Source organism: Gracilinanus agilis, chromosome 4, assembly GCF_016433145.1.
Source record: "Gracilinanus agilis isolate LMUSP501 chromosome 4, AgileGrace, whole genome shotgun sequence".
NCBI lineage: Eukaryota > Metazoa > Chordata > Mammalia > Didelphimorphia > Didelphidae > Gracilinanus > Gracilinanus agilis.
The window spans coordinates 510,752,684-510,765,257 of NC_058133.1; the positions used below are offsets into that span (position 1 = coordinate 510,752,684).

The 12,574-nt window shown below is 54.5% G+C and overlaps 1 protein-coding gene across 1 annotated transcript; it reads right to left on the minus strand.

Annotated features, from left to right (window-relative positions):
- Positions 1–1,944: 1,944 nt before the first annotated feature.
- Positions 1,945–3,051, minus strand: TEX44 (testis expressed 44). The gene has a single exon (XM_044674453.1). The coding sequence runs from the start codon at positions 3,049–3,051 to the stop codon at positions 1,945–1,947; it is 1,107 nt and encodes a 368-aa protein (XP_044530388.1).
- Positions 3,052–12,574: the final 9,523 nt, after the last annotated feature.

A 12,574-nucleotide genomic window follows, 5' to 3' on the forward strand; every position in this document is an offset into this window, starting at 1 on the left:
ATTTATTTAGCATTTTCACATGTGCAAAGTTCTGTATAAGTATATGACTTGATCCTTTCCGTAACCCTGAGAGGGATGAGCTATTATGATCATCCCCATCTTACAGAGGAGCAAACTGAGGCAGGCAGAGATTCAGTGACTCACCCAGGGTCATGCAGCTAGGGTAGTAGGTCGGAGGATGGATTTGAACCCGGGTCTTCCTGACTCCAAGCTCAGCTAGCTACTGTTTGACCATGTAACCAACTTTTAGACCTGGAAAGGAATTTTTCTCGAGGACTCAAGATGAAGTCGGGGGTCCCGTAGGCAGCTAGTGACCAAGCCAAGATGAAAAGCCCATTGTCCTGGGTGCCAGGTGAGTGCCAGCTTCTTTCTCTACAGCACTGAAAACACAAGAAAACATTTTAGTGGGGCTTTGGCACAAGCCCCTTCCCGGTACAGCAGGTCCTCGAGATGGGATCCTTCAAGGGGGATCTTCATGTTTTGTGAAATATTAGCAAGCACTCCTCCCTCAGGCAGGTGCCCAGAGGCCGTGCCAGGGACACCAGGGGTCTCCAGGGTCCTTTTCCCCTCTCAAAAACACCAAGTCTGTAATGCTTGATCTCGGACAGCAGCCTGAGCCATGTTAGCAGCAGAGCCCAGCACAAAGATCAAGAGACGCCCGGAGTGCCCGTTCCAGCTCTGGTCCTTGCCGTAGGACCCTGGGCAAGTCATGTCTCTCGGGGCCTCGGTTCAAGCCCTTTCCTGATGGGCTGCTCCTGGTGAACCTCCTCAGTCCTCTTTCAGCTGTCCCATGGGCAGTGAGCTTGTCCCTGGGGATGGCAAGGGACCGTCCCACGAAAGTTGGCACAGTTGTTTGTTTTTGAACTCTTACCTTCTGTCTTAGAATTGATGCTAAGTAAAGATTCCAAGGAAAGGGCTAGGCAATGAGGGTTAAGTGACTTGCCCAGGGTCACACAGCTAGCGAGTGTCTGAGGTCGAATTTGAACTCGGGTCTTCTTTACCAACCAAAGTACCCACCTCCCACCTTCTGTCACCCTTTCCGAGAGACGGACCACCATGTGGCAGAGACAGCACGTCGTCCCTGGTAGGCGGCTCCCATCTTTCTGGTGTTTTCGGGCCAGATCGTGGGCCTGTTTCTGGCTAAGCCCTGGGGCTCCTCGGGTAGGGCGAAACCTCCGGAGCCCTTCTCAGAGACCCGTGTTCTTCCGTGCACGCCACGAGAATCCCGTCAGGGAAAGACAGCGCCGAGCACGCCTTCATGCGTTCATATCGAACAGTCCCTCGCTCGCTCTTGCTCTACAGAGGAAGAAGGTGAGATCTGTAGGAAAGGACTTGCTCCAGGACACCACGTCCGATTCGAACCCGCATCTTCTGAGTCCAAATTCACCCAGCTGGCAGAGCGTGCCTGCCATCACCACCCTGGAGCCTGGAGGTAGGAAACTGTTTCTGTCTCTTTCTCTCTGCCTCTCTCTCTCTCTCTCTTTCTCTCTCTCTCTCTCTCCCCTTCCCCTCTCTCTCTCTCTCTGTCTCTCTCTGTCTCTGTCTCAGCTGCTTGGACCTCGGCTCTCGCTGGGCCGTGCCCCTCACACCCCCATCTCCCCTTCCTGGGGGATTTCTTGCTCTTGCCTTGGTCCAAGGCTTTGCCAGGGCGTGGTCTCGGGCCTCCCTAACTTACCTCAGGTGGGCCCAGGCCTTCCTGCCAACGGGCTCCATCCCATTTCCCCCAGGCAACCATAACCCCTGCTCCCGCCCCCTCAGCCCCAGCGCTGGGACAAGGGACAAGGCAGGGGCTTAAAAAATAAACGGGCGTTGCTGATTTATTTGCCTGGTCTAAGAAAAAGAGGTCCTGGCTACGGATGGGGGAGTGGATGGTAGGGGGTGAGGCGAGGGGCTGGCGGGGGGCCGTGGTGCCAGCCACCTTGGCCCCCCGGCTCCTGGGAGATCTTAGTCAGGGCATGATGGCCTGGAGTTATTATTCCTTCTTGGAGAGCTATGGCTAGTCATAAAGCGGAAGGCGGAGCGGAGGCCCTCCACGGTTCTTCTCTCGATGGTTCCTATCAGATGGGTCATCGTCCGAAGCACGGAACTAGTTCTGGTCAAGAGCCCGGTGGTCAGAATGGTGCGCGCCCCGCCCAGCAGGCTGGTCATCGACCGGAGGGCAGTCCCCGTACCATGCAGCACATCGGACACAGACGTCCGGCTGGAGTCCAGAAACCCGGTGGCCGTGCCGATGGCCGTCTCCGTCCAAACCAAGATGTCGGACAGAGAACGGATGGGCCCTTCGCCGCCCCCCACAAGACTGGTGATGGACCGCATGTAGCTGACATTCTCCTCACTGAGCAGGCAAGAGCTGGAGTGAGGGACGGAGGGGTGTCGCACAGCCAGCTGGCTGCTCCTGTTGCGCAGGTTGGGGCTGGGCCGCAGGACAGTAGTCTCTTCGGGCCTCTCGAAGATGAGCGAGACTTGGCTGCCGGAGGTCGGGGAGGTGATGTGCTCCTCCAAGGAGAACTGAGAGGGCTCCTCCGTGTAGCTCTGGGCTAGCCGGGGGCTCTCGGTCTCGGACTCCTCCGGCACGTCATCCTCAAGTTCATTCTCCGATGTCGTGGTGTGGAACTGGCTCTCCGACAGTGGGCTCTGGACCTCGCCCTCTGATATCTTACTCTGGAGGGGGCCCCCTGAAACCGGACTCTGGAACTGGCTCCCTGATGCTTGACTCTGGAATTGTTGCTCTGACAACGAACTCTCAAGTTGGGTATCCGAAGATGAATTCGTGAACTGGTCCTCCGATGCCGTGTCCTGCACCGGGATCTCGGATGGATCCTGTGGGTCATTCTGGGATGCTAAAGAGCCACCTTCACTGAGAGAGTCCTTGGAATCAGGATAAGACTTTCTTGGGAAAAACAAAGCTCCCTGGGACCCTTCTGAACTGCTTGTGGAGAGGATGCTCTCTTGGGGTTCTTTTAGATCATTCTCACTGTTTATGGTGGTCTCGGAGTTTCCATTTTCAGTGCTGGAGGCAGCTTCCGGATTTAACGATAAGGGAGAGGACATCTACCCCTCTGCCTCTTGTAGATGGTCTGAGGCAAGTGGCCATGAACTTGGTGGGGGCCCAGGAGCCCAACTGGGCTGGGCCTTGCAGACAGTGAGGTCACAGGGGCCTGGGGGGAGCCGATGATGTCACAGGCACTAGGAGTAGGAGCCTGGTCCATGGGATGAGTCTGGAGATCTTCCTTCCCAGGGAGAATCCCCAGGCTCCTGAGGCAGGGTACCTGCAGGGATTAGGGAGATGGAGAAAGACATGTTTTCAATTGGGGTCCAGAGCAAGAAAAGCGGGAGGCCGGTGGGGCTGAGCTGACCCCTGGGGAGGGGGGCTTTCAAGCTCCCATCCAGGCTGGGGACCCCCCCAGAAACTTGCCAGCTGAAGTTGTTACAAATAAAATTGATATCGATGGATCTATCCAATAATATTAATAGTTTATTGTAATCCATATTGGTACTTAAGCCTGCTAAGATCTCATTCTGATCGCCCGCCATTACCTTCGGCCCACCTGGCTGCTCCTTTCGCAAGAGAGCGTCCCAGTCAAGTTCTCTCTATTAAGCTCCGCTTGACGTTGGCTCACGTCACCACGTAAGGGCAGGAAGCCCGCTGAATCATGGGAAATGTAGTTCTCAAGTCCCCTAAACGTCCACAGGAATTGTCTATCATGGATCTTGATGTTAAGACCAACGAACCCAAATTTCCACTAACGCAAAGTCAAGGTTTCACTGTCTGGCTGTCTGCAAAGGTCCAGGGTCAAACCCGGCCTCCCCACAAGCTGGGGGATCCTGAGAAATCCACGGCTGCCCTTCCTGGGGCTCTGGGAAGCCAGGGCCGCTCCTTGGGTCTCCAGGAGGGAGGAGTGCAGTGATGGGGAGCCCCGCGGGACCTCTCGGGCTAGGCCAGGGAGGGCTTTGGTGGGCGAGGGTCTCCTCCAGCAGGGCCTTCACCCAGTCAGCCAACCAACATCCACTAAGGGCCGACCCTGTGCCGGGCACTGGAGAAACCGTGGAAAAGAGTCCCTGCCTTCAAACGTGTCCAGTCTATTGGGGGAGGCAACGGGCGGACTGCACGTAGAGGCGGAAATAGCCAAGAAACAGGAGGTCATGGGGGGGCCCAGCAAAGAAGCTTCGTGATGAAGCCAGAGCTTCCCGGAGGCCGAGAAGGGAGATATTCTAAGAGATGGAGGTGGGGAAGGCGTGCGTTCCGAGGACGGAGGCAGGATGGAGTCTGAGAAAGGAAGTGGGGGACAGCCTGCATTTCAGGAAGGGTTGGGAGGCTCCTGAAAGGGGGGCTGGGAAATGTGTGTTCCAGGAATGGGGAGGGGGGCAACCAGTGCCAAGGCCGAAGAAGGAATGAGTGCTGGAGCGGGGGGGGGAGCAGAAAGGCCTACTTGGCTGGACCACAAATGGTGAGAAAGGTCACAATGGAGAATGAGCTCAGAAAGGAAGATTGAGGTCAGTGGATGCAGGGCTTCGAAGGGTGAAGAGGGGTTGTCTTTTCTCTGAGAGGAATTAGGGAACAAGTGGAATTGATTGAGGAAGGGGACTCAGAGCGACGATTAAGGAAAATCATCTTGGGTGGGGGCCTGGTGAAAGATGGGTAGGAAGGGGGGCAGCTGGGTAGCTCAGTGGATGGAGAGCCAGGCCTAGAGACGGGAGGTCCTGGGTTCAAATCCGGCCTCAGACACTTCCCAGCCGTGTGACCCTGGGCAAGTCACTTGACCCCCATGGCCCACCCTTACAGCTCTTCTGCCTTGGAGCCAATACATAGTATTGACTCCAAGATGGAAGGTGAGGGTTTAAAAAAAAAAAGAAAGAAAGAAAAAGAAAAGCCCTTACTTTCTGTCTTGGTAACACCTCTAAGAGAGAAGGCCAAGGGCTGGGCAGTCGGGGTCACACCGCCAGGAAGTGTCTGAGGCCAGATTTGAACCCGAGTCTTCCCGACTCCAAGCTTCCTGCTCCATCTACCGTGTTGTTACCCAGCTGCCCCTTGACAATATTAATCGTTTTCCAAGTTAGGCCTTTATCATGTAACAGGTAAAATTCTTTGAATTGTGAGCTCCTAATCTGACGTTCTTAAGTGTGCATTAAGTCTTCCCACTTGCGTAGAAGCTGAGCTTTCGAACCCATGTTTGACCTCTTCTTCTTACGTTTCTATTCTTTCCTCCAGTTAGAGGAGGAAATTAAATGATTATTATATGTTATAACATATATATTGTATAAAGATATATAATATATGCAAATATTCTATATTATAATATACAACAATATTATAATATAACGTGTAATATTATTATGTATCCTATATGCTATATCGTAACTCTGTATATTATAACTAACCGATGAACTTGAGCGGTTCCTTAGAGGCTGCCACTAACAGTAACGTCATTTCAGCGAGCTCTTGGTTCCTGAGAAGTTGCTCCGGGTCTTGTCCCCGAATGTGCTACGGTCACAAAACAGGCTTGAAGAACCCCCAGCGTGAGAACTTTGACCCTTTGAGCTATCCCGCCCATCAGCAGAACTCCCCGGAGGACCTGGTTTTCTCGGCCCTGGGTCGATGCACCAGCCCCGGGGGTCAAGGTTTCCTCCGTAGAGCATCCTGTCATCCTGGGCCTCTTGGTTCTCTTCACGGCCTGCTGGGAAGCCCCTTCTGTTCTGCTACACTGAGACGGGTCTTTGTCCCTGTGATTGGCGTCTCTCTTCGGACCCCTCCCCATGCAAAGCCCTGCTAAGGCTTGCTCAGATGCCGCCGTTCCCCCTTGACCGAGACGGTAGTTAGACGGCCACCAGAGAAGGACTCCGACGCCGAGAGGCCACGTGCTGCTGCGGAGATTCCCAGGGGCGACCCGGACCAGGGCCAGGATCCTGCCCAGGAAATTCCACGAGGCCTAGAATCTCTCCCCTTTTCCTCTCGGGCAATGTAGAGTTACGAGTCACAGAAGAAAACAGCTGCTTGATCCCATGGGTCGATGGGGACGTGATGGGGGACGCAGACTCTTAAGACAGCGACGGGCAACCTTTTGAGCTCGGTGTGTCAAAATTCGCCAAAGGGGGCAGCTGGGTAGCTCAGTGGATGGAGAGTCAGGCCTAGAGACAGGAGGTCCTGGGTTCAAATCTGGCCTCAGCCACTTCCCAGCTAGATGACCCTGGGCAAGCCAATACACAGTGTTGACTCCAAGATGGAAGGTGAGGGTTTTAAATAAATAAAAATAAATGGCTATGTGTGCCGGTGGTTTGCCATCACTGCTCTAAGCGATCACCCTAATGCAAATGTGAATACTATGGAAATAGGTCTGGATCAATGACACACGTAAAACCCAGTGGAATTACTTGTCAGCTATGGGGGAGGAGGGGAGGGAAAGAACGTGAATCCTGGAACCGTGGAGAAATATTCTGAATCAATGAATTAAATAAAATTTTAAAAATAGAGTTACAAGTAGTAAACTCGAGTAATTGTGGCCATTTAGCTACAGACTCAGGCTAGAATCATTGTTGACGTCGCCTCGTCCTCCCAGAAACACCGAGGAATAGGCCTCGGCCATCAGAAACGGAGGGAAAGTGCTCCGCTGGCCTGCCCGCTCCAGCCACCACTCCAGGAGCTTTCCAGTTCTATCCAGCGGAAGAAGCAAGCGAGCCCTCCATTGTGCCCTTTGACTGGAAACGCTCCATTTGGGAAGATCTTGCCCCAGACTGTCATGGTGGTGCTCTAGTTTGCCACTTACATCACACACACACACACATATATACGGTTGAAATATATACATATATGTACATGTGCACATGCCTATACATACATATAAACAATATAATGGGGGGTTAATTTTTCTTTTTTCCCCAATTACACGTAAAAAGTTTCCACCATTTTTTTAAACCCTCACCTTCCATCTTGGAGTCAATACTGTGTATTGGCTCCAAGGCAGAAGAGTGGTGAGGGTAGGCAATGGGGGCAAAGTGACTTGCCCAGGGCCACACAGCTGGGAAGTGTCTGAGGCCAGATTTGAACCCAGAACCTTTTGTCTCTAGACTGAGCCACCTATCTGCTCCCTTTCAGTTGTTCTTTTTTTTTTTTTTTTTTTTAACCCTTGTACTTCGGTGTATTGTCTCATAGGTGGAAGAGCGGTAAGGGTGGGCAATGGGGGTCAAGTGACTTGCCCAGGGTCACACAGCTGGGAAGTGGCTGAGGCCAGATTTGAACCCAGAACCTCCCATCTCTAGGCCTGACTCTCCATCCACTGAGCTACCCAGCTGCCCCCTCCGCCATTTTTAAAAGCCTTTTGAGCCTCCCCCTCCCACCACACCGGGCTGAGCAGCAGCTGGATATTGATTTCCCTCGTCTACTTGTTAAAAGATCACTCTGGGGGGCAGCTGGGTAGCTCAGTGGAGTGAGAGTCAGGCCTAGAGACAGGAGGTCCTGGGGTCAAACCCGGCCTCAGCCACTTCCCAGCTGGGTGACCCTGGGCAAGTCACTTGACCCCCATTGCCCACCCTTACCGCTCTTCCACCTATGAGACAATACACCGAAGTACAAGGGTTTAAAAAAAAAAAAACTTAAAAAAAAAAAAGATCACTCTGGAAGGCCAGCGTCCATTAGCTCCTGAAACCACGGAGTCTACGGAGCCATCAGGAGCCCTCGCGTGGTCACGCCATTCAGAACGGTGCCATTTCTCTTTCTTCAGTCCAAGGGGAGATCCTGCCACTCCTGAGTCCTTGAGGGCCGTAGTTCCTGATTAATAGTAAAAGTTTAGCCCTGGCTGTGCGCCGAGCTGGCCAACTGCGCCGAGCCAATCTAGAGATTTTCTGAGAAATTCAGTTACTTTTAGTGGCAGCCTCTAACTAATCATTCAAGTTCCTCATTTAGTTATGATATGCCCAGTTACTAAATAGTATATACGATATGTAATAATATGTGTTATAATATATAATCATCATCTAACAAACTAGAGGAAAGAATAGACACCATAAGAAGAAGAGGTTCAAAACCACAGCTTATAGACACACATGAGAAGAAGGAACTTAGCCAAGGAGGTCAGACAAGTGGTCGTGACTAAACCCAGGTGTCCTGGTTCCCAGTAAGAGGGCTACCTCTGATGGGCAGGGAGGGAGGAGCTGCCTTCCCATGCCGTGTCCAGCCTTCAGGAAACACAAGCAGAGGCCTCACACGGACAGTCATGATCGTGCCAATCCATTGGTGCCAGGAGCCTCGATGGCAGCAGGACCCTTGTACTCTAGAGCAAGAAGGGCTCTTAGAAGCCATGGAGTCTAGCCTCATTTTACAGAGGAAGAAACTGAGGCATAGAGACGGGAAGTGACTGGTCTAGGGTCATAGAGGTATTTTGTGGTTGAGGTAAGATTTGAACCCAGGTCCTCTGAACTAGAAATCTCTCCATTCTACCTTAATACATACTTAGACCCAGGCCCTCAAAGAACTCTCTGGGGTGGGGATTCCTTTGACCATCATCTCTGTGTGCAAGAAATAGAACCCAGGGACAGATAGGTAGCACAGTGAATAAAGTACCAGACCTGGAGTGGAGAGAACCTGGGTTCAAATCTAACCTCGGACACTTCCTAGCTGGGTGACCCTGGGCAAGTCACTGAACTCCCATTGCCTGGCCCTTATGGCTCTTTTGAGATAGCAGTTAAGGGTTTTTAAAGAGAGAGAGAGAAACAAGAGGGCATTCAAAAGTTCTCATGATGGCCAGGACCAGCCTGCCTCGGTCCCAGTCCGTCTCCCATTGATGGGGAGACACTTGGGTGGGGGAGCCCATTCAGGGGGCTGTGCCCACCCTCCAGACAAGGGTGCTAACCCCAAGGGTACCCGAGGGGGAGAGAGAAGGGCTTCTACGTGAGATGCCAAGATGTGATGAGAAGACAAAGTTGGCGTTGGGTTTGTGAGCCTGGGAAGATGGCGGGCCTTCAGTGGTTAAAGCACCTTTGGAGAATTGGATTGTCCAGTTCAGTCCTCCCCCCCCCCCCCGATTCTTCATGACTCTATTTGGGGTTCTCTTGGCAAAGATGCTGGAGTGCTCTGTCGTTTCCTTCTCCAATTCATTTCACAGATGAGGAAACGGAGGCAAACAGGGCGAAGTGACTTGCCCAGGGTCACACAGTTACTAAGTGTCTGAGGCCAAATTTGAACTCATGAAGATGAGCCTTCCTGACTCCAGAGCAGGCTTTCTATCCACTGCTCCACCTAGCCGCCTAGCAATAGCAGGTGCTTAATAAATGTCCGCTGATGGATTAACTCTTGACTGGGGACATTCACAAAGTCCCCAAAGCATCCCCAAGTTTTCATAACACCTGAGCTTGGAGTCCTGGGACCAGAGATTTAGAACTTGGAGGTCGTTCCCATTTTACAGAGTAGGAGACTGAGGCCGAGATCTTCCCAAGATCCCACAATTGGCGAATGGGAGAGAAGGGCTTTGAACCCAGTTCCTCAGGCACCAAGTCCATTTCTCTGGCTGTGCCTGTGCCTGGAGTGCCCTCCCTTCTCCCTTTTGCCAGTTTCTATCCAAGTTCGAGGTGCCGCCTCCCCCCTCATCTCTGCCCCTCCCCACGCTGTCCTCCACCAAAATATTTGCCAGGCGTTTTGGGGGCATGTGTGGGCAGGCTGGTGGGAAGGAGGCTCCTTGTGGGCAGAGTCTGGCACACCACCGATGGCAGCACATGCTTAGTGACTATGGAGGGGTTGATTGACCCCAAGGAAAAGTGGGTGCAGGACCAAGGAGGCACCCTGTGACCTGGGTAGGCCACTTCCGCTTTCCTGTGCCTCAGTTTCCTCATCTGTCCAGTGAGGGGTTTGGCCCGTCTGGCTGGAGAAGAGTCTTTCCGAGGCCAAGCCCAGGGCTCTGCCCGTGTCTAATGGCTGGCTATGGCTGTTAGCTCAGAAGGCACAGTCCTGGCCCTGCGGCCAGCCTGACTTGGGGGATCGGGGCGAGGCCGCCCCTTTGCTACAGACTCCACTGGGCCAAGGTCAGGCAACCCTAAGGGGGGGGGGATTCCCAAGACTTTCTCCCCCGATTCCTCCGGTGGGGGTCTGTGCACTTCCCTCGGGCCCAGACAATCCGCGCCCTTTCCAAGCCCCGCAGATCCGGGGGCGGAGAGCTCCGGAGCTCTTTGTCTGTCTGTTTGGGGGCGGAGAAAAGCCTCCCGGGAAACCACCGGGGACGAGGCTCCGAGGGAGGCCGAGACCCCCGGGGGAAGGGGGCGAGTCCTCCGCGGCTGCTCCCGCCCACAGGCTCGCAGCGGGCCATCCTCCAGCCAACTCGGCGGGACGACGTCCGACGTCCGTCCCCGGAGCGGCTTCGGTCCGCTGGGCAGGGACGCACGCACGCACGCACGCCGGGCTCGCGCACGCCGAGAAATCCCTCCGCGCGCGCCTCCTCCCTCTACCTCCCCGTCCTCCTTCGGGGCTTTTCCCCTCGGTGGGGGTCTCGGGCTTCAGGTCGTCTTCATTTCCTGAGAGATTCCTGCCCCCCACCCCCGCCCGGGAGCCTTCCCTGGTCGGCCGGACGGGGCACCCGGGCTGAGCCCGAGGCGGGGGAAGGACTCCCCTCCCCCACTTCGGCCTCCGGAAAAAGGAAGGAGGGGCATCTTTCTTCCGGGAAAAAGCCCGGCTCTCCCCATCCAGGAGCTGTTTGCCCGGGAAGTGCTGACCAAGCCGGCTGTTCCGAGGAGCCCGACGGCCGGCAGCCCCTCCCCCCCAGCCTAGGCGCGGCTCTGCCCCTGCGTGACCCTCCGGATCTCCGTGGGGCTCCGGAGCCAGCCAGCTTAGGCAAACATGCCAATATAGCAATACTAATGCTATTATGGTGGCGTGCGCTCGTTGCAGTCCTGCCTGGCTCCTTGGGAGCCCACTGGGGGTTTTCTTGGCAGGGACACTGGAGAGGGTGGCCATTCCTTCTCCAGCTCACTTTACAGATAAGGAAACTGAGGCAAACAGGGTAAAGTGATTTGCCGAAGATCACACAATTAGCAGCGTCTGAGGCTATATTAGATCTCAGGTCTTCCTGACTCCAGCGGCTCGTCCACCGGCCTCTTTAGCTGCCCCGATAACAATAATAGCACGGCTGGGTAGCTCAGTGGATGGAGAGCCAAGCCTAGAGATGGGAGGTCCTGGATTCAAATCTGGCCTCAGCCACTTCCCAGCTGTGTGACCCTGGGCAAGTCACTTGACCCCCATTGCCTACCCTTATCACTCTTCCACCTAGGAGCCAATACACAGTATAGACTCCAAGAAGAAGGTGAAGGCTTAAAAAATAACAATAACAATAACAATAATAGCTACTGTTTCCGTGGTGATTGCTTTGGGGTTTCCAAAGCATTTTACACTCATTATCCCACTTGATTCTCACTGGGAGTTGGTGCCATTATTATTCCCATTTTACAGGTGAGAAAACTAAAAGCAAACAAAGATTAAAGGACTTGCCTAAGGTCATACAGTTAGACCATGCTTGAGGCAGGAGTTGAACTCAGGGTTTAGTGTCTGTAGACAAGGAGTGTCATATAGAGGAAACTCAGAGGACCTGAATTCGAGTTCCATCCATCGGCCCATTTGTCTATCGATCCATCCATGGATCCATTTATTCAGTTAATTAGTACTGACTGAACGATCGCCTATTATTTTTATGCCTATTATGCGCTTCCTGGCCCAGAAATGGGTAACTGAGGTCAGTACAAAAGGCCTGGCCTCCAGGAGTTTGCCATCCAAAGGGAGAGATGCCAGGTACACAGGAACCACTAAATATGACTTCAGAGAAGGAAGGACAGACTCGTGCTCTCCCAGTTAACCCCGCCTGGGGGCCAGACCCCCGGCGGCTGGTTAGAGGCAGGTTAGGGGGCAGCGCTGGCCTGAGGCAACGGGAAAGAAGCAACGCTCTGAGAGGCAGCCTGGCATGGTGGGAAGCCTCGGCAGCCAGATCCTGGGCGGCGTCCGGGGCTCACATTCACTCACTCCGCAGAAGGAATCATCTCCAGGCCCCCCCCCCCCCGTGCCCAGGGGCTGGGGTTCTGGGGCGTCACGTGGCCCTCGTGAGGACGCCCCTTCACTCCGCGGGCGAGGAGCTGTACCTGGGGGCCGGGACACCCCCTTTGGGCGTGACTGTCGAAAGTGGGGAGGGAAAGCCCGAGTGGGGGAGAGGAGTGTTTGCCAAAGAGCTGGGGGGGGGGGGGCGGGGTCTGGCCAGCGGGGCCCAGACCTTCCCGCTGGGTGTGGCTACCGGGCTCGGGGACTTCATCCCCGGGGGGCCGGGCTGCTCCCTTTCCTGAAACAGCCGCGTCCCCATGGAGACCGAGCTTCCTGTGTTTCGGTCTCCCAGGCGGTTTCCACTCCTGCCACTTCCCGCTCAGCTTTTCCATCCGCCAGTGAGGCCCATCTGGCTTTGTCTGCATCTCCTGGCAACCCGTCACTCGGGGCCCCGCCAGTCCTCGGCTTTCCCTCCCTCCTCCTCTCCCTCCCTCCCTCTCTCCTTTCCTCCACTGCCTCTACTCTATCTTCCCCCTCTCCCTCCCATCCTCCCTCCCTCCCTCCCTCCTCTCC

Bases quoted from the DNA above. Each gene is read 5' to 3' on its own strand.
- TEX44 (XM_044674453.1), bottom strand. From the start codon at position 3,051: ATGTCCTCTCCCTTATCGTTAAATCCGGAAGCTGCCTCCAGCACTGAA.